Genomic DNA, 21,803 nt, shown 5'->3' with positions numbered 1-21,803 from the left:
TTGATGAACATGTCAACTATATCTTATAATCTAATTTGGATATTTGCATTTTTAATCATCCAGTTCTCATCATCATGTTCATGTGCATTCTTGTCTTGGTACATGCAAATAAAAAGTGCACAAACAAAAGCAAGAAGCAGCATTGTTGATTAATGTCAGAGAGTGACTCCTGTTAATTCATTGTGGGCTAACATGAACACCCATTGAATGTGACATAAAGCTTGGTAACTGCTCTCACGGGATTAGCTGTAGCACAGGCCATCTCCTAATTGGAACATTGGTGAATGCTCCAGTCTGCAGAGTATCCTTGGACAAGATACCGAACCCCAAGTTTCTCCCAGTGTGTTTGTCAGAGTTGGAATGTGTGTGCAACTGTAAGATAGTAAAAATTGTGTGTGTATGAAACATGTTGTAAAGTTCTTTGAGTGCTCAAGTGGAAAAGTGCTATATAAAAACAAGTTTATTTAATATTTACGTTGAGTCTAGTCGTCTGGTTGTGCTGAAGGCAAATAATGTCTTCCTCGATTTTCTTCATGAAAGGGAAAAAAGACCAGAAATATACCATCCAGGTGCCAGTGGTGAATTCACATGCCAGAGAGTAAGAAGTGATCTTCTTTTAAATGTGGTGAGTGACTGTTGTTATGGCGACATTAGTTAAAAAGCATGCAAATGTCTAGTATGTCAATAGTTGTTGCATTATTTTCCAAAGTAAGAATAGTTTCTATTTATCCATTATGTAGATAATCCACACGTTTGATAGTACACTACACATGCAAAATAATCTGATTCTGTCCAAACAGAAGATGATTTTGATCTACATCATCATCGCAACTCCAGCAATGACCGCTGTGGCACAAGGTACGCTTCAACTATTAAACAGTACATAGAAGAACAAAACAAATCTACAATGTTAAGTCATTATTAACCTCCTAAGAACTCTTTCATGGCATGCATTTTTAATTTCTCTTTGCTATTTGGGCTGATTGGGACCCGATGAATGTAAAAACAAAGAATTACCAGATTTTTATTTTTTACCTGATTTTTTTTTTTTGAGAAAAATGAGATCCACAGATGAGGACATTCGTTTTAAATTTTAATAGTTCAGTGGCAGTCTAATGTCCTCGTAAGTGGATATCAGGCCTTGTAGAGTAAAATTCAGCATTTTGGTCTAGACAACCCAAATGTTGAATGATGTCCACATATGTGGACCAGGTCCTACGAGGTTAAAGCATTTAAATGTTTTGTCTGATGAGAGAACATTTCTCTTTGATATAGTGCTGTACAACAGTACATCAGACAACAGTGTCATTAATACTATTTCTCAAATTCCATACACGTGGATTTTGTCAGTAACTATTAATCGGTTACATAGATACAAAGTTTATGGATTTCTGTTTAGTACAATTACATGATAGTTATTAATTTCCCTCTTTGTATACATTTGTTTATTCATTTTCTTACCAGGGTCTTCAGAATGCAATCTAACTGAACCTGGACCCCAGACGTGTTTTGGAGTTTTAGGAGAACCACTCGTTTTTTACATACCTACTAAACCACATATGAAGACAAGCTTGAAAAAGAGTACAGAAAAAATTTTAACCTTAATAAATGATACATTAATTAGTCTCAATGAAAAATACAAGAATCGTACTACAGTCTCCACAAATGGAACATTGAAGCTCAACAAAGCAACAAAACATGACTCTGGAGAGTACAGCATGGAAACACACAGTTCTACTGACGGTGTGTTATTGCAGACAGTTAACATCCATCTACATATACTCGGTAAGACCAACAACTTATTGACTTATTGAATAACATCTGTGTAATAACAATGTACATGTCAAAATGTGGTTTAGAGCTAAAACCAGAAATTTAAAAAGCAGGTAGTTACATGAACAGTTTATAGATTGCATTTATTGTTGTTCTTATTGCTGGTTATATATTAGTAAGTGAGTTATAAAATTATCATTCATTTTATGCACACATTTTATATAAGTAAGCTATGAGTAAGCACTTACATAAAGCCTGTATTGATATGTATTTACACTCCTTAGAGTAGCAGTGAATGTCATATTGCAGTTGATACTGTGTCTATATGTGACTATGCGTTTGTTTTTTCAGCTCCTGTGTCAGAACCAGCTGTTACGCAGATGTGTTTGTCACCAAACCAGATGACAGTCAGCTGTTTCTCTGAAGGAGATGAAGTAGAGTTCATTTTGTCTTTGGATGATAAGTTGTTGATACAGACTACAGCCAACGGTACAGAAAACAACAGCGTTTCAAATGTTACCATTAACTTACCTGGTCAACTGATGAAAAACCTGACATGTGTTGCTCAAAACAATGTCAGCAGAAAACAAAATATCACCCACCTTACAAGCTGTACAGGTAATGTAAAATATATGTAATAGAAATGAACATGTTAAATGTGTTGTAAAGCTAAAATATATCTTTGGATAATCAAAGACATTAATAACCTGTAACATTTTTCAAAAGTAGCATAGATCTGTTTTTAAAAGTTATCTATGCTGACAAAGTCTCCCAAAGATAATTCTTTTTTTTGCAAAATTCAGTTTTGTAAAAACTAGAATAACTTACCAGGTACCACTAAAAACAGAGTTTCTGAAGACATATATGATAGTTTGCAGAGCTGGCAGTGGATGTTAAATTGCAATTCGTACTGCATACATATGTGACCACATGTTTGTCTTTCAGCTCCTGTGTCAAAACCAGCTGTATCTCAGGTGTGTTCGTCGCCAGAACAAAGGAAAGTCAGCTGCTCCTCTGAAGGAGATGACGTAGAGTTCATCTTTTTATTAGATGATAACTTGTTGATAAAAACCCAACCCAACATTTCAGAAAACCACAACATTTCAAATGTTACCATCAGCTTACATGGTCAACTGCTGGGAAAGCTGATGTGTATTGTCCAGAACAATATAAGCAGACAACAAACCATCATCCACCTTATAAGATGTACAGGTAATATAAAAAAATGTTCTACTTAGATATTCATTTATTTTATATTTTTAATTATTTTGTTTAGTTTATGTATTCATAGGCATTGTTCTAATTAAGTTATTTATTTGAGTTAAAAAAAATCAATCTTATATGTCTATAGACCAATTACCTTATAGATACTGAAGCATAAATTGCAAGTGACTTGAGGCCATTATATCCCCATTATCTCAGTACATTCTTCTTAATGTATTCAATTTCTAGGTAATATTTCTGACCACTGTGTCGTGACTGTGGCTGTGGTGGGAAGCATTGCCATTCTACTCATTCTGGCTGTGTTTCTTGGTGTCCGGAAATTCCAAAAGACTGGCACTATGACTGTTAATGAAGGTAATATTTTAAATTAACTATATTGCTGCTATCAATTTTATCTCAGTGAGTACCACACATGAATGTATGTCAAATTGTTATAAAACCTTTACAGTAAGCGCCATTATTTGTATTGCTTCTGTACAGGACCACAAGGGATTTTAGTAAAATTTTAGTAAAATAATCAATATGTGATTGAAATGCTGATTTTCACCTTTAATTCAATGAGTTTTACAAAACTTTTTATTAAATGTTTAGTAATTACAGTCATTTTCTCCTCAGCTGTAAAAGGCTGATGGGTTATTGTTGTCATCCTGACAAGCAGTGGGCAGGTGGGTTTATCATTGTGATAACTCGAGAATAAAGCAATTGATATCTTTCGTGTATCTACAAAAAAAATCATAACTTTTGAGAACAAAGTGACGTGTTTGGAAAGTTAGAACATAGGTCTATCTACCTTGACGCTGAGGGTACCACTGGCCAGTGGAGGTTTTTTTTTTTTCCAGTCTCTCGTTTTCAGAGAACCAAAATTTACTAGAAAACTAAAATGATTTAAAGTGTAAGGATCAGTTTTATACTTCAGTCTTGCAGTAAGACTGCCTTCAACCCATGGCCTTTAGCTTAGCTCAGGAAAAGTGCATAGAGAGCTTCATGGAATGGGTTTCCAAGCCCCAGTGCAAAGTGTTGATGCAAAGTGTTGCAAGCAGTTGTGTAAAGCACACCACCATTGAACTCTAGAGCAGGGACGTGTTCTTTGGAGTGACACATCACAGATGGGATCAAGGTGGGGGTCAGAGAATATCTCTTGGATAGAAGAAGAATGGTATATTTGAGATGGCAACTGCAGCTCAACCTTGTACATTTTTAAGAATGTACAAAGTTGTTTGGCCACTCCTAAATGTTTTGCCATCTCTCTGGTTTATTTCTGTGCTTTTTCCACAGAATGATGGCCTCCTTTACTTATACTGACATCTACTTGAGCATTATATTTAAAATTACATCAAAAAGCTATAAAATACAAATTTAGAGCTTTGTTATGACTTTAGATATGATGTCTGCTTCATTTTTCCAGAAATAAAATAGAAACAGAACTTGGTCATGATGCTACTTTTCCATCTATTGTGTAATTCATTGATTAGAGGCTTTGTAATTAATCTTGATTAATCGCATTTAATTGCACAAGAAAATTTGCCCCAAGGCGCCATACTTTTTCATTTAAAGGGGTTTTATTAGGTGACCAAATCAAATAATAGACATGGACATTAACATTGTAAACTCCACCTCTTTTAATTTCTGGAAAGAAAAAATAGGGTTTAAACTGCATTTAAATTCAAAACAGAGAAACAAAAAATAATATCCCTGGCCAAAATTGGGCAGACTTAAAAAGAAAGTGCTATTTTAAGTCCTTTACATACATTTTCAAAGTGGTATTGTCTTTAAATAATAATAATAATAAAAATTTCAAGATAAAGTGCAGTTTTTCTTCTTAAAAAAATAAGGTAGAAACGTGTGACCTGCAAGTGAGAACAGTCTCTCACATGGGACAGAAGTGGCAGGATACTTGTAGGCCAGGACAGACAGCTGTGGGTGGGTCCCTGCTTGACTGACCACCACTGCAGCAGGCAGTCTTTCTGTCGCTGATGGTGGATTCTGCTCTGTACAGACTCAGGGCCCTGTTACTCAGGGCTTCTTCATCTGAATCAGAGTCTAAAGACAATGAAGAGAGGAGGAGGCACTTTGTCTTTGCTGGCTCCTTTGTGGTGGCATCTTTACACTATTCCTGCAGCAGGGCCTCAAGGCTGGTTCAAACCTCTTCTCACTCTCCCCTCGCAACACACTTGAAATCCTTAAAGCGTGGGTCAAGCACAGTAGCTATCTTGAGCCACTGATGGTTGAGTGTAGCTACACGTTGGGATAGGTCCTTTGTGAAGGCAGTCTTAAATTTCACCATGTAGTTTGAGTCATAATTGGAGACCTCCACGGTGTGATGCAGGTGGCAGAAAGCAGGTAAAACCACTGAACATGAGACATATGTCTCACCTCCAAGAAGCTCAGTCACAAATCTGTAGTAGACAGCTCAAGAAAGTAATTATTAATCTACACAATAACTGTTAACTATGGATCTTTTTGAAGAAACAGTAACAATAAGTTAAAAAATAGTTTTATTTACCTGCATGGCTCAAGGACTGTGGTTTACCAGCTCTGATGGAGTTAAAATCACTAGCTTGTGCTTTTGTTTGTCCAAAGCGGCAAAAACAGCCTCTTGATTTTTTAGTAGACAAGAAACCATATCCACTGTTGAATTCCACCGTGTGGAAACATCCTGTATAAGTGGCTCTTTCTGTTGCCCCAGTCTTGTTTGCTCCTGGTGTAGTTCCTCCACATTAGCAGGGCTGTCTGTAATGCATCTAATTTTGTTTGATTTTCAGTGTCATGAAGCTGTTGAATTTTACTTGAAATAGTCTTCAAGTAAAAGTAGCTGGAAAGTTAGATCACCTGATGCTAACTGTAGCAAATTTTCTAACCCCCTATCTTCTACCACTGATAGTGGTCTACAGTCCAGAGCAAGCCATTTTGCGAGAGAACTTGTAAGTTTGTCTGATGTTGACTTGCACAGTTTCTGTGCTCGCTGCAACATATTTTGCATTTAGATGGTACCATAAGGTTTTTGCACAGTTTGCACAAAACCACGCTTTTTTTCAAGGCTTCTGTCAGGTAGTCTTTTGAAATGAAATTTGCCTCCGATCAGTCCCAGCAACATGCTTTCTTCTGATTCCTCGCAGCTCTGATGTGTGCATCAGTGTAATTGGTATACCAGGAAATCCAACATTAACAAAAGTTCCTCTTTGCTTGAAATGCAAAGTGTGAATAAATACGTTTTCCCCCCTTTTTTTTCTAATTAATTAATCACAATTATCGCGTTAATTTGCCACCCCTAATAATTATCCAATTTTGGGCCTAATGCCTTAAATTAAAGGTAATTAAAACTAAATGCTTTATTTCAATCACAGTTTTTTATTTGATTTAAAATCCACTGTGGTAATGTACAGAGCCAAAGCTACAAATATTGTGTCATGGTGAATGTTTGTGAAAACTTTCTTGCTACAAGTTTTTGATGTACAATATTAATCTCCCTTGATTACACAAGACACAGATTTCTCTTTCTACTTCATTCAGATGATGCTGAAGTGGATGTTGTCTACTCAGAGGTTAGACTGAAGCAGGATGGAAGAGAAACAAGAGAAACACCACCTATTTCAAATCAAGATGAAAGTTAACGTTGACTTTTGGTCAAGTAGCTAATAAAACTATGCCAGTTTAGCAGTTCCAGCTGTGCAGTTAATGTAAAGGTAAACATATTTTACAAGTACTCACTGGATTACTTTAATTTTGAAGAAAACATAAAGGGATAAAAAAGGAATTTAGAAGGCATTTAATATAATGAGATATTATATTAAATTAAATTAAATTAAATACTTAATACTTAATATTCGAACTACATTTTATTTCACATAATTTAAATAAACTACAACAACCCTGTAAAAGTTCCAACCAACATTTTACATTTAACCTTGGAGATTGAATAAAAGGCTTTGGTCAGTGATGATGCTTTCCTTGTGTTGTGTTTAGCAGACGTGGGCTGTGCCTTTTGTTTGAGATAAAAACACAGTGAAGCACCATGGTTACTTTTTTCTGTGTTGTCATGACATTAAAACCACAAACTACATCCTGTATTCACTGAGCTGCTAAACCTCTAAACCATGTGACATTACCTAAGCTGCACAGACGTCATCGAGAAAGGAAAACTGTATAATGCATAAAACACTGGCTTGTTTGTTCACAGCTGTTAATCATAGTAGAGACTTAAGAGATCTAAGATCATGAAAAGAAGCTTTAAATTTTTTTGAAGACGTTTTACCTCTCATCAGGTGGAAATTCCCAGTTATCTAACCCCTAGGAGGTGATCATTGACCCACTATTAATCATCTGCGACATGACATTAGCCATAGTGTGTAAAAAGGCGTGGGCTATTACCATCAGAGGTTTTGGATGAAACCACTGTAAGACCTTTACCCTATCATGTGACCTATTGAAGGATCTCAGGACTGCATTGTGGGTAGCTGACAGTTGGTGTCATAAGCTGCTCGCTCTGTTGAAAAGGTGGTCGTTCACAGTGGACATAGATGGTCTCTTTTGCTCCTCTTTCAAACCAACCATCTGTCTTTTCTATGCGTTTTCTCCAGTGAAGAGCTCTCTGCACTGCACAGCATATGCTTTGTTGCTCGGCTTGTGTTTTGGATGACTGAGAACCAACAGAGACATCAAGCAACAATACAAAAACATGAAGGGCACAAACTCCCCTGCAGGCAGCTCTTCTAAGCAGTATTTTAATGAAAAGTGTGATTGATATGAATATCTTGTGTAAGGTGACATAAATCCATCAATAATTAATGTTATATGCTTGACATGTATGAAAAAGTCAGTAAGTGGACTTTGTGAGACACGTATAACTGTGTGCGTTTGGTCGGCAACCTGGTGATGCAATTAAAATTTTGTTGTATTTTCAAATGCAATGATAATAAATGCTTTGAAGCTTGTTGACCAACATTTAGATTTCCAGTAATATTTGTCAGGTCTTGTGATCCCATGCCAATTTTTAACTACAATAAAATCTGTGCTTTCCTCATGTTTTACATAAATCTGTCTCAAAGTGTTACATTTATTCTCTGTATGTATCTCAATCATACAAACCATTACGTTTAAGTCAAGCATAATGTAGAAAGGGACAACGCTATAATAACCCTTACATTAAACAAGAATCGGTGTTTTCCTTTACATGTATTATTTGGTGATTAGTGATAATTCTTGTGATGATCTAGTAAAAGCTGTAACCTTTAGTAGTAAATGTAAAAACGCATAGTATCAGCACTCATCACATGGTGGAGCCAACGTTTTTATAGTTAACTAAAAGCAGGAAAATGCAGAGCACGTGATCTGCAAGATCTTGTGAAATTCACTCAGATTTAAAAGTAAATGATTTGTAAATGTGGAGACAAATCTGTAACTATGTGCACAGAAATGGCTGATTTTCTGAAGCTGCTGAGAAAAAAGACAAGCCATCAGTTGCAGCTGTCACATTTTACATGTGATTTTTGTTTCACTCCTGTGGTAGCAAATGTTTATACATAAATGTGTGTGAACAGACTTTTCTCTATCTTTTGACCTAAATCGTGAGATGAAGATCACAGGTTCGTGCTGTCTCCCACGCAGTACATCAGAACATACATGTCAGTGTGTCTTTAGCCGACACACTAAAAAAAGAAAGAGTTGTGACTTTAATCTAATGTGGTTTTCACACCAGGCTGTTAACTGATACTTCCTTTTGCTTCTTTTCACAAACTTTTGTGATGCAGATTATATTGACAAATGTACATTGCAGGACATAAAAAAGCAAAATAAACAGTTGACATTAATCCTGTGATGAAGAGCACAGGTTCAGGCTGTCTGCCACGCTGTTCTTCAGTATATATCACCAGGTCGAGTAACAGTAACTTAAGCCTATTTTAAGACATCCACTACCCAGTGCAGTTGGTGTCAGGCAGACACAGACAGACATGCTACATGGGATAAATCATATGGTATTCAATTTTTAGGTGTGTTCATAAGTATCCAGTGGTATATCTTTGTTTAAAAAACAAACAAACAAATAAAAAGTCCTCAAAATAACATTCTTAACACAACTGGAACAGGAGCGTCTGGATTCAGTATCTAGCAGTCAGCTATAGTGATAGATAGTCTAAGGAGCTTGGAAAGAAAAGCTTCTGGACTTCTGTAAGTTGCTTGAAGACGTTTCACCTGGCATTCGAGAAGCTCCCAGATAAATGCAATAGTAACAGTATGTGACTACACCACATTTACATTCCTTGTGTTACTTCTTTCAGATGTTGCTGCAGATAACATTTTTAACTCTAAACTTCTATACAAAGAAAACATCACTCAAGTCACAGGAAAACTTTAACTTTTGTGCAAAACATTATATCTGACCTCAACTTAGCTGAAACTCTACAATGATGATTCCTATCAAAGTAAGACATCTGCAATTGATGTTACTTTCTTATTACATGAAGAGGTATTCTTCATGTAATAAGAAAGGTATTGCCTTCTTTTCTCTGGGCTCATCTTCATTCACCTTTTTTAAGCATACTGACATATATCAAGTAAATAACAACAACAATATTGACAATATTGTAAAAGCCCCAATCAAAATTTCGGATTAAACAAAGCCTTTTTTCAATAGTGTTGGTGCTTTGCTTACATTGTGTTTTGTTGAGAAGATGTGAGCTGTGCCTCAAGCATCATAGCTGGTCTTCACTGCGTTGATTGTCACAACCTTAGAAACCACAAGGTCGTGTGGTCACTGAGCTGCTAAACTGCTAAACAACTGCTGCCGTTGCACAGAGGTCAGTGTGCAACTACAGTATCGGTACCATGCATAACAATGGCTTGTTTGTTCACTATTACGAATCATAGTAGATGATCCATAATAGTAAATGCTCACATATTCTTATCAAGCAACAATACAAAAAACATGAAGGGCACATGAGGCAGCTTGTAATGACTTTACACATTAGCCTGTTTCATTGTGGAAATAGCTCTAATTGACTAAGTAACATTTTAAAATATTCTATGTGACACAAATGCAGCAGTAATAAGAATATTTGTTGATATGTATAAAAAAGACATTTGAAAAGTGACATTTGTCATTATGTCCCATTTTTGAAGTACAATAAAGATTTTGTTTTCCTCATGCTGTGTTTGTGTGTTTTACCATAAAAAACATTACAACAAAAGCAAGCACAAGAGATAAACAGAATAATGCTGCCTTTTCCTTAATACACAAGTTGATTTTTTCGTCTTCTTCTTCTTTATTTGTATTACTTTATTATTATCAATTTCTCTGTGTCAATATGTCGACATCTATAATGTTGGATAGTACAGGGAAAGAACAATTTGAGACAAGATGAAGCTTGATTTGCATTTAATGCAGTGATCAGCACTGACCACATGATGGGGCCAAAGGCATTTCTATTAACTAACAGTGTGAAGGTTTCATATTAGATACAAACAGTAATGATAAACTGACAGTGTGTTTTACATTTGCCTGTTTTTTCCATCTTTAGTGCAACATGGCCTTAAGTACATTTTGGTAAAGTGTGCTTTTCCTGTATAAAAATAGATATTCCAGTTGATAACTAATTCTTTAAAGACTTAAATGGCATCAACCATCAGTGACAGCTCTTCATGTCAGTTTTTGTTTATCAGTGGAATAAAAAAATTACCACATTTTTTTTCTTTCAAGTTCATGAAGGAAAACTGTCATCTGTCACTTGTTGGGTTGAAGGAAGTAACTGAGAAAGAAAAGAAATAGAACAGCAGAGTTTAATGGGTGAAGATTTTACTTGCACATAATTTCTTCAAACTCACTCTCACAACATTACTTAGACCACAGAACACTGTAGTTGAAACCACATCCTTTTATTCCCCAGAAGTTATGTAATCTCATCTATATTGAGCCAGCACTCTTTTTTTTGGTTGTTCATTTCTTTGTTTTGTCCAGGTTTTCTTAATATAGTTTTTCATTTTCTTCAATACACGTACATTTTCTCACTTCTCATGAATATCAGAGTATCCCTCAGCACTTTTCTGTTTTTTCATGTGTTTAAATGTAAAATACAATTTACAAAACTATTATATTTCATTCACACTCATCTGTACATTCCATGAAGGGACCTAGTCCGCAAAAAATCAGCATCTCCCTTAAATTCTTTGTACCTGTTGACTGAGAATTCAACCTATCTGCCATGGAAAAGGATTAGAAGATATAATTAAAATAATTTTTATTAAATTTTTCCAAAGACATTTTCTGAGGATAAGCAAAACATTGCAATGCATTGGGGGGTTCTCGTTCTCTCTAACGTCCAGCATGATTTCTACCAGCTTCCACTGGCTGAGACAGAGGTGAAGGATGGGTTTTTTTGTCACTTCTCAAGCTTCCACTGATTCAAGACGGGCTAATTGGACTGTAGCTTATAGGAAAAAACAAAACAAGCCAACAAATAAGCAAAAAAACAGGAGAAGACAGGCCCCCAGAAAAGCTCCTGCTCTGTAGGACGTAACAAAGCACTTTACCATATACAGATGACATGCACATAAATATAACCAAGCATGAGTGAGAGCAAAGTGAAATATGAAAACAGTACTGAAGGAGAAAAAATAATCAAAAATGCAAAAATTAAAATAATAATGTAATTTTTAAAATTACATTATTATTAGAAATTTAAATACACTGCTCAAAAATTATTATGTTTTTAAATGAAAGATTATTTAATTTAAAAAAGAAAAAAAAATCACTTCCTGATCAGAGTATCATTTGTATGAGACACTGTCAGTGTGCTGTTATATAACTCAGGTATTTTTTAAGGCCTGACTTGTTGCATTGATGCCCATTGCTTTACTGTCCTGTTGGATGTGTAATGTCAGATCCCTTGTATCTGACATTTGATTGGGCATCACTGTGTTGCTATGGCATGATCCTGGTAGTTATTGTTGTTAAAACAATAAGAATAACAAATTCAAATTCAAACATTGCTGCATTCTTCTGTAACTGACAATTCCAAACCTGCACTCAGTCTCCTCATTACACTGGTTCTGAACAGACACAACATTGGAGTCTTTGCAAACTTTGTTCAAAAACTACAACTATTTGACACAAAACTGCGACAGCAAGCACAGAAACTTCAAACAAGTCACTGAAGTAAGGATCGAAAGATTTACTGTTAAACATTAATGATTAAGACCTGATCATAAGGTTGTTTTACCTTGATTGCCAGCTGTTCCTGTTTTTATCTTCATTTCTTTTGTATTTAATCACCTAAACAATGCTGTAATGATACAGTTTGATTGGATATACATTGTTGAAACTGACTTGAAAATGTATGACAACTGTCCTGTAATGTTACACAGAGAAACCAAATCCTGTGTGGATCTTTCTCCTGACAGACGCCTAAAATGGCTCGAGCTGTGGTAAGTTACTCTTCACTGTGTCTGTTTCTAAACATTAAATCATGTGAATTCTTAATGAAAAATACAACAACAATAATAATATGTAACTTTTTAAAGGAAAATCCACATCTTAAGAGGTTTAACTCACAAAGCAGCTCAGATGTCAGCAGTGACAGGTATGTTTGCTTTTCAATTTAAAAAAAAAAGGACATTAAAACATCTGTTTCCATCATATGTTGCAAAAATAATCAGCTGCTGACTTTTCTTGTTATGTGTGCAGCAAGTACTGCTTCCAGGATGTGGGGATCTTACCGCCTCCTAAACGTATGAGGCTGATGACGTGGGATCTTTCCCTGCCTCCAAGTCCTCCATCATCCCCTGTAAATGATGACAATACTGATCAAAAGTGTATCAGCGGGCTGCCTTATGATGTTCCATTGCCTCCGCGTCCTCCACCTTCTGAAAAGAAGTATGCTTCCCTTCGTTTCCTTGAACACGAGAGGTCTTATTTGATGCCTCTCAGCCTCCTGGCTAATATTCCACTGCTTCCAAGTCCTCCACCGTCCCCTGTGTTTGCTGAATACAGTGATTCAAGGTGTATCAGCCCACTGCCTCATGAGGTTCCACTGCCTCCAAGTCCTCCACCGTCCCCTGTGTTTGCTGAATACACTGATTCAAGGTGTATCAGCCCACTGCCTCATGAGGTTCCACTGCCTCCAAGTCCTCCACCGTCCCCTGTGTTTTCTGAATACAGTGATTCAAGGTGTATCAGCCCACTGCCTCATGAGGTACCACTGCCTCCAAGTCCTCCACTGTCCCCTGTGTTTTCTGAATACAGTGATTCAAGGTGTATCAGCCCACTGCCTCATGAGGTTCCACTGCCTCCAAGTCCTCCACCATCCCCTGTGTTTTCTGAATACAGTGATTCAAGGTGTATCAGCCCACTGCCTCATGAGGTTCCACTGCCACCAAGTCCTCCACCTGCTGATGCCTTGCCTCAGTCAAAGGACACTCATAAGGTCCTGCATCCAGATCTAAAATATGACCGTTCTTCCCTGGACGATGAAGTGGCCTTTTTCATGTGTCCCACAGAAAAGCCTCCTGGTGTAACCGCTCTTGACGTTTCACCACGTCCACTTTATGAATTTCCACACCTTTCAGAGAAGAGATGCCTCAACTTATCTACTGTTGCTTTCCTTTGTCTGGATGATTAAAGATGTGTTTGTTGTAATAAAATAATTTTTGAGCAAATACATGTTGAGATGATTTGGTTACTTATGATGGTTATAATTATTCAAACAGCATTATTGCTGATAAACTTTTTCTACTCATTTTCTCCATGAGCTATTTAGATGTCTATTTTGAAGATCCACTCACATTATTATTAAATATGCTTATTCTCAGTAGAGTATATAGCTACATCTGAACAAGGAATAAATTAATTTCCACCAGATACTCATTAACAAGTTACCTCAACATGAACCACTTAAATAAAGCAGGCATTAGTGGAGTGCACAGATGGGAAAAAACGACTACATGCCAGCATTTACTTTCTCTCCTTGCTTCTCTACCCTCTGTGTTTTATGGGGTGACTGCAGGAGAAAAAAGGAGGGCTTTCCCTTCTGCCTTACACCCCTTCTTTGAAAACATGTGGCCTGGGAATAATTGGGTTACAACTGCAGCAGACCAATGAGTTGGCCTTGATTTGGAGAATGACTCCATTTACTTTTGTCTGACTGCCTGCTGCTCCCACAGCTGCACCTTTTATCCTCTATTCAGGATCAAGATTTTACTGAGCATTAATATACAGGACTAACCCACATTCAGGATATGAGGTGACAAAAAGTAACAGTTAAAAGTAATGGTGATTAAGAGTAACAATGTTACTAAAGGCTTTACTTTTTTTTAGTATCGAGTAATCTAACTAATTACTATTTCTATTGTTACAATGCTGTTAACATTACTAACAAGAAAATATGGTGCAGGTGTGTTACTATTTTTCAACACACAGACGGTTGAAGCTGTCTTCCTCTTACCTGTAAGAACTTTGAAGTACTTGGTTAAAGTCTTCAAAGTTCTGTCTAACTGATTTTAAGCCAGAGGTTAGACAAGTTTCTTATGGGCCTGTTAGTTTCACATTAATGCTGCAGATGAGACAGTGGCAGAAAAAGAAAGAAACTGTGGTTTTTAACTGTCAATCTCACTCTTGGCTTAATTCGTTATTATATTTGTTTGTAAGAAAGGCAAGCAACTGTATGATGCCCCAAACATTCCTACTGCCCCTTTATAGTAGAAGGTGAAAAATGTCATGCCTACAAGCCATAAATTTTTATCAACCATTAGGAATTCCATGGGGAGTTTTAATAAAATAATGGTCAGAACAGTGGCATCAAGAGGCAAGCTATTCACCAAGAATAACATGGTTATCATATACAAATACCAAACCTTAAAAAGAAGAAAACATACACCCTAACAATATCCCTTTAAATATCTGTGCCTCTGTGAATCTGCACATTGGGTCCATTTCCTGCCCGCCTGCACACAGACCAGGACAGAACGACATGACCACAACATGGACCCAGCAGACTCACGGTTTGCCTCGGAGGAGGAATAGGTTGCGCAGCTATGGGACTACTGCAGGAGCATAATCCATGCCGCAGACAATTGCAAGCAGCACATACAGGTGGTGCTCTTTGACAGCTTCCTGTCCTGCACTCCCTGTTTAGTGAGTTTTGTGAACATTAAAAAAGTGGCTCAGTCACCGGCCCAGTTTTCTGCACAGTCTGCAGTTCAGTTACCTGCTGTGATGCCTTCGGTTCAGTGTTATTGTTATTGTTGCTGAGTCACCAGCTCCTCTGACTCAGTCATCCATTTTGTTATCTGTTCAGTTATCTGCTCAGCCTGCAGTTTGGTCACCTACCCTGTCAGCAGCTCAGCTCAGCTCGTGGCACAGCCTGCAGCTCAACCGTTAGCCCACTCACTGGCTCAGCCTGTAGCCCACTCACCAGCTGCCATTAGCTCTGCCCGCAGCTCACTTATCTGTTCAGTCAAGGGTCTCCATACCTGCTGACCCTGTGTCTGCCTCTGCTGGAGGGTCCAAGGGGCCCGTCCAGCCTTCGTTTGTTCCCGCTGGGTGTTCTGGAGAACCGCATCAGCCTTCGTCTGTTCCTGCTGGGGGTTCTGGAGAACCGTGCCAGCCTTTGTCTAAATCTGCTGGATGGTCCGAGGGGCCCGTTCAGCCTTCTGCCTCCGCTGGAGGAGTCTTCCACGCAGCTGCCCTCAGGACCTGCTCAGGCCTCGATTGTAGGATTCTTTTTTTATTATATTTATGGCCCTTGGGAACCATCATTAGAAGGCATGGAATATCCTTCCACTGTTATGTCGACAACTGCCAGATTTATCTGCCTCTGAAGCAGAAAGATGCCTTCTGTATTAAATCGCTTCTGTCATGTCTAGAAGATATTGAAACTTGGATGTGCCCAAAACCTTTTAAAATGTAATTCAAGCAAAACAAAGGTGATCGTGTTTAGTCCAAGCAGACCTTGTGATTCTGCCTCTATTGATTTAGGAACCCAGCAGAGTATTTCAAACTTGTTGTTACTAACTTAGGTTTTAATTAACTGATTTTATTGTTTTAATTTAATTTCAATTATTAGTTTATTTTTAAAACGTAATTTAATGTATTGGTTTTATCTCATGTAAAGTGTATAGCACTTTGTTTTCAGCTGTGAGTTGTCTGAAAGTGCTATATAAATAAATTGCTAGCTTGCTAGCTAGACCAATTTGTACATCTGTGGGTGCAGTAGCTGCTTTCTTTAGAAGCAAAGAGGATGACCATAGGCCAACCTTCAGTCTATTAAAAATTCACAGTGCAGTCTCACGCTACCACATAGAACACATGCCCTCCTTAAATGGTGAGTGAAAGCTTTTAATTTGAATTTATGCAGGTTGATACTGATTAAAACAAGATAGAGCCTTTAAAGTTTTATTTCACAAAAGTATTAATAATCACACATGTATGCTATTCTTTAGATATTATTTAACCTTTTTTTTCATTTATATGGAAACAACTTTGTATGTAACCTTGTAAATGTTTGAATAAACTAGGGCGAGCACAACTTTAAATATAGTGTGACATGTTTCAAAATGTTGACGTCTGTGTTACAGAAACAATGATTATCATCTACATTAGCATTGCAGTTCTGGCAACAACAGCCCTGGCAAAAGGTACTCAGTTTAATAGTATGTTGTACTCAGCTTTCAATACACAAATATTGATTGAATGACCTATAATTAAAAAATTATTTATTATAGTTAAAGATTTATATTTGAGGATTACGCATAGTACTTACAGTGCAGGTAGCAATTATACTGGATTAGCCTAATATTAAAATATATAATTTGTCAGTTTTATTTTATTTATATATTTGGTTTTCTTTCAATCTATATTTTACATAATATGTTTGTTTGTTTTTTCTTTTAGGTTCAGGTGAATGCATTTTCTCTGAATCTTCTGCAACTTGTTTTGGCGCTACAGGACAGCCGGTAATTTTTCATCTGTCATATAAACGTGGTACTTCGATTGTAACCACGAAGGATGACAAACACAGGATTTTGAAAATAAGCAATCAAGGGAAAGTTACATTAGATAAGGAATATGTAAATCAGTCAGACAGCATAGACACTGTAATACTCAAAGTAGGTGAAGCCTCGAAGAAACATTCTGGACATTACCAGTTGGAAGAACATGATCATGATGGAAAGTTACTGAAAAAAATTAATGTATATCTAAAAATACAAGGTAAGTTGTTTTTTGTTCATTTGTTTGTTTGTTTTGTTTTAAACTCAAATTTTGTTGTTTTTGTTAAGATATACAAACTTTTACGTTTTATTAAAAGATTAATAAATGCAGACGTTGAAAACCTAATAAATGTTAAAAAGTCAATAGATGTTAGACATGTAATAGACAATATTTCAGACTTAACAATACATCTATCATAAGTTACATGAATTTTTGTTAATATCAGGAACTGCAGCAACGTGCTTGTGTATGCTAGTGGACTGTAAATTGGAAAGTTAACACTGAATAACAATTTAGAACCAGAACACCAGTGATGGAGTAGCTCACAGTCCATCACAATTCATGTTATTATCTGTAAAATGACAAATCTGATCTTGACATAGAGCACAATTTGGTGTCAACTTAGGTGATTTTTTATTTTATTTTATTTTTTTTGCAAATTTCACTTAAAGGTTGATTAGGTAATCACTATGTGGCGATCGTGGTTCAGGGAGTTGGGAAGCTCATCTTGTAATCGGAAGGTTCCCGGTTCGATCCCCAGCTCTGTCTGTCTGTCCTGGTCCTTGTGTCCTTGGGCAAGACACTTCACCTACCGCCTACTGGTGTTGGCCAGAGGGGCCGATGGCGAAATATGGCAGCCTCGCTTCTGTCAGTCTGCCCCAGGGCAGCTGTGGCTACAACTGTACCAGTGAGTGAATGTGAGAGTGAATGAATAGTGGAATTGTAATGTAAAGCGCTTTGAGGGTCTCGAAAAGCGCTATATAAATGCAATCCATTATGTGCAAGTTTGATTCAATTCTCACCAATATTGTAGAAGGATGATGGGCACCTAGCCGTACCATAAGCTCATTGAGTGTTAGGCTTGATGGGCTAATAATTTATTTTAATTTTTAACCTTCAAATCTGCAAATGCAAGTATACTTTTAGTATGTTTGCTTTCCAGATTTTAAAATTATGCACATATGCAGTGTACAGTTAAACAGATATTTAAGGGAAAAGCTAAAAACTGAATTGAAGTTTGAGAATTGTCAGTTACACTGAATATCATCAACATCATAATGCGGATACCTCCTCGGCGCCAGCTGTGGGCTCAAGGCTGGAGCCGAACGAAAACTCCCTGATAAAGACTGTGTGTTTACGGTTCTTCCCATTCCATGCAAGGCCACCTGGGTTGGCTGGCAGACTGTTTACTTAGCCTGATAGGGCAGAGGACACCGTCTCAGCTGAACTAAGGATACGCACTCACTCATCCCCCCTCCCTCTCCAAACGCCTTCGATGCTTGTCCCCTCCTGGAGACCACGGCGGGTCTGGGCCCACGATGGAATAATAGTGCAGGGCAGGATGACTGCTGTGCTTCCTTCAGATTACTCCTCACCCCCTACCCAACCCTATGGCTTGTCACGTGCTCCATAATGTTGTGTTGTGCTCGCCGTGCAGAGGAGTTTTTTTGTTTCCTGTTCTCATGCTGTCCTGCCATAGGAGCCCAGCATGAGTAGAGATCTCTTTTTCCTCTTCTACTTTCCCATTGTTGTGTACTTTTTCAGTGTTTTTCTGTAACGCTGCCGATCTCCGACCTGTATTCCCATGTGATGTCTATGTTGTGTGTGTAAGTCGGGGGGGGGTTCTATTCCACTGCGGGGCAACCTGCATGTGGCCAATAAAGCCTTGATTCATTCATTCATATGGGAAAAAACTAAATGCAAACACGGAAGGTTCATGTTTGAAATCTTATTTTTCTTTCAGTAATTTAATTGACACGAACTTTGAATTACTTCCTGATAAGGAAAACATGTACAAGCATAAACACTAATGGTATTTTATCTCAGTCAAGAAAATTAAAACAGGTTTATTTTTTAGTCAAGCTAACAAAATGTGTTTTCTCATTGCTCTGAAATTTGTCACGTCTATGTTTCTTTTCTTTTTTTTTTCTTTGTCCTTTTCATTCTCTCTTCTAGCTCGAGTGTCAAAGCCAGGACTGTCTCAGAAATGCTTGTCATCAGAACAGATGGAGGTCAGCTGCTTCTCTGAAGGAGATGGAGTACAATTTATTTTGACTTTGGATGGTCAGATACTTACACAAAGCAACAATCACAACCAGTCTCTAAACATCAGTACATCCCAGTTTTCATATCTTACTGTCGACTTACATGGGAAGCTGAATGGAAACCTTAGTTGCCAAGTTTGGAATAATATTAGCAGAAATGAAACAGTTATTCACCTGGCAGCCTGCAAAGGTAGAGTATTTAAAAACTATTGTTTAACAGTTCAATAACATTATCTGATACAGTACTGTAAACCTATTCAAATGGTGGCCCGTGGGCCACATGTTCCCAGAAGTAACCTGCGAGTGGCCCTACCTGTGGTCATGGCAGAAACGCAGAGAAAACGCAATACATAAATAAATAAATTAATTTAAAAAAAGAAAAAAATGAAATTGTGCAAATATCGTTTTTCGATGGCAAATTGTTCGGCTTGCTACCGACACACAGCTGGCGAAATAATGTTAGAGAAGATTTCAGCTTTTTTGAGGAAAGTGGTCTGCATATGAAGCGTGTCTGTATGCATGTGACGGTTGGGGCTCCATCCATGGCAGGTAAAGTGAGTGGTTTGGCAGCGCGGTGGTTGGCTGTTGCACCTCAGTTGAGAACCTTACACTTCATTGTGCATCAGACGGTGTTGTGCGCAAAACTAAGTACAGAGCTCAAAACGACAATGGACAGCGTCATGACTACAATTAATTTTATTCGCTCCACATCAAGCCTCCAGCACCGCTTATTCCGTATGCTGCTCTCAGAAAAGTCTGCTGAGCACCATGACCTGCTATTGCACAGTGTCAGGTGGCTGTCCAAAGGCAGGACACTGGAGCATTTCTGTGATCTCAAAGAGGAGATCACATTTTCCTCTGCAACAGCAGGCAAAAAACCTCCAGAAACAGCAGATGTGACCATTGTCCTTTAAAATGTGTCTGGGTGAGCAAATTATTTATTTCGTTTTGAAAAGGAATTATGAAAACGTTCATTATTTTAAATGTGCTAAAAAGTTTAGTTATAGCTACCTTTTTTAAAATGGACCATTTGGTGTGCATTTGTGAGAAGTCACCAGATTTACAGGGAAAAAAGAATATATCATGATCTGCTGCTTGCTGGCTGCAAAAACATACCTGGCCCAGATAAATTCCTCAGTTTGAAAATCTGGCCCAACTAACTTTTTAATTGAATAGCCGTGCAGTACTGTATATCATTACATATTTTACTTTAAAGGAATTTAAGTATATATGTGATAAAATTGTCATTGTGCTGGGTCTGTAACCCAGCGTTTATGTTTTTGGGCTTTTTGACTTTGTGTTCTTATGATGGTAGTAATTGTTTCTTAGTCTTTTTCTGTTATTGTTTAATTTCCTCGTTTAATCACTATAATTTCTGGTTCTTAGTCACTTGTTCTTTTAGTAAATTCCCTTTCACGCCCAGTTGCCTGGTCTTGCCTTTGTATCTCCTGTGTTACTGATTTTTGCTTCTCTGTGTTTTCTATCATGTATAGTTCTGTCTCCATGTTTATTCATCTGTTTCCAAGTCGTGTCCCTCGGTCATTCTCTTCCCGATATTAAGTCAGTGTACGTGTCAGTGTGTGCTTCCTGTTGGATTCTGACAGTCTCTGTTTGTGTGTAAATCGCATTCAGTTTTCCTTTTCAGTCTCGCTTTTCTGTATTAGTTCCAGCTGTGTTCCCTAGTGTTTCCCATGGCATCATCATCAGGTGTGTATTTAGGCCCACTGTCTTCCTCTGCTCATTGTTGCATTGTCCTGGTTCCTGTGTGTTTCCCTGAGGTACTTCGTTATTCCTGGTTAGCTCCCAGTTCCAAGTTCTTAGTTTCCTGTTTCGGTTTCGTTTTCTTGTATTTAGTGTTCCTGAGTTTTTGGTGTTACAGCAAAAAAGCCGCCCCCTTTAGTTCATCCTTAAGTATTTGTAAGTATTCCTACTTAAGTATTCCTACAATTGGTGTCCCAACCTCTGCCTGCCACGCAGACGGTTATGACAAAAACAGTTTCAGCCTCAGTGTCTTCAAATTGCGGTATTGGATGTCACTTATGAATTCTTGTGGGTACAAGTTATTATACATGCCCTAGGATCTTACTGTATGTTCAACATCAGGTGGATGGAACCATGGAACAAAATATAAATAAATATCTGAGAAGCATTTTGGTATCTTTCATTTTGTCAAGATATTCAATATTGTCTAACATTTGCTTTTCAATTTCAGATTCTGTTACAACCTTGACAGTGATAGCAACTGTCATCACGCTCTTTATCGTTGTAGCTTTGAGTTCGGCTGTAAAACAGTTTTGTAAAAAAACAAGACCAACAACTGTTGATGAGGGTAAGTTAAATAGTTAAACATTACTTGGGAAAAAAGATTTTTAAAACAATATACCTTCCTCTAAAACGCAATACACTGTTTTGTTTAATTTTCCCCCTCAGATGATGTCGACAGTGACATAATCTACAGAGATGTTAAAGTGACAAATGATAACAAATTAAACATAATTAACTCAAGAGAATCAGCTGGGATAGGTTACAGCACTAATGTTGTCTATGAAGTGGATCAGCCATGA

General features: G+C 37.4%; 1 protein-coding gene and 1 long non-coding RNA gene across 3 annotated transcripts; both read left to right on the top strand.

The window, feature by feature from the left end:
* The first annotated feature begins 346 nt into the window (after nucleotides 1–346).
* LOC145431451 (uncharacterized) lies at nucleotides 347–8,030 on the top strand. Of its 2 annotated transcripts, XM_080307243.1 has the most exons (7): nucleotides 347–625; nucleotides 801–858; nucleotides 1,465–1,785; nucleotides 2,125–2,391; nucleotides 2,719–2,985; nucleotides 3,226–3,351; nucleotides 6,508–8,030. In XM_080307243.1, exons 2-7 carry the CDS (start codon nucleotides 804–806, stop codon nucleotides 6,606–6,608), a joined length of 1,137 nt encoding a protein of 378 aa, XP_080163369.1. In that variant the 5' UTR covers nucleotides 347–625; nucleotides 801–803; the 3' UTR covers nucleotides 6,609–8,030. The 2 variants fall into 2 exon arrangements, with proteins under 2 accessions (XP_080163369.1, XP_080163368.1); XM_080307242.1 differs by having other exon boundaries at nucleotides 347–858.
* A 3,718-nt stretch (nucleotides 8,031–11,748) lies between these two features.
* On the top strand, nucleotides 11,749–12,805 carry LOC113031030 (uncharacterized). Its single transcript, XR_013911971.1, has 4 exons — nucleotides 11,749–12,145; nucleotides 12,355–12,414; nucleotides 12,511–12,569; nucleotides 12,674–12,805. It is a non-coding gene; the product is annotated as an uncharacterized LOC113031030 (long non-coding RNA).
* The last annotated feature ends 8,998 nt before the right edge of the window (nucleotides 12,806–21,803 follow it).

Source organism: Astatotilapia calliptera, chromosome 10 (assembly GCF_964374335.1).
Source record: "Astatotilapia calliptera chromosome 10, fAstCal68.1, whole genome shotgun sequence".
Taxonomy (NCBI): domain Eukaryota; kingdom Metazoa; phylum Chordata; class Actinopteri; order Cichliformes; family Cichlidae; genus Astatotilapia; species Astatotilapia calliptera.
This window is presented reverse-complemented; position numbering and strand designations above follow the sequence as displayed.

Coding starts and splice junctions, on each gene's coding strand:
- LOC145431451 (XM_080307242.1), top strand. CDS start 771: ATGCAAAATAATCTGATTCTGTCCAAACAGAAGATGATTTTGATCTAC. Junction 2,392..2,718: donor CCACCTTACAAGCTGTACAG/GTAATGTAAAAT, acceptor TTTGTCTTTCAG/CTCCTGTGTCAAAACCAGCT. Junction 2,986..3,225: donor CCACCTTATAAGATGTACAG/GTAATATAAAAA, acceptor TTCAATTTCTAG/GTAATATTTCTGACCACTGT.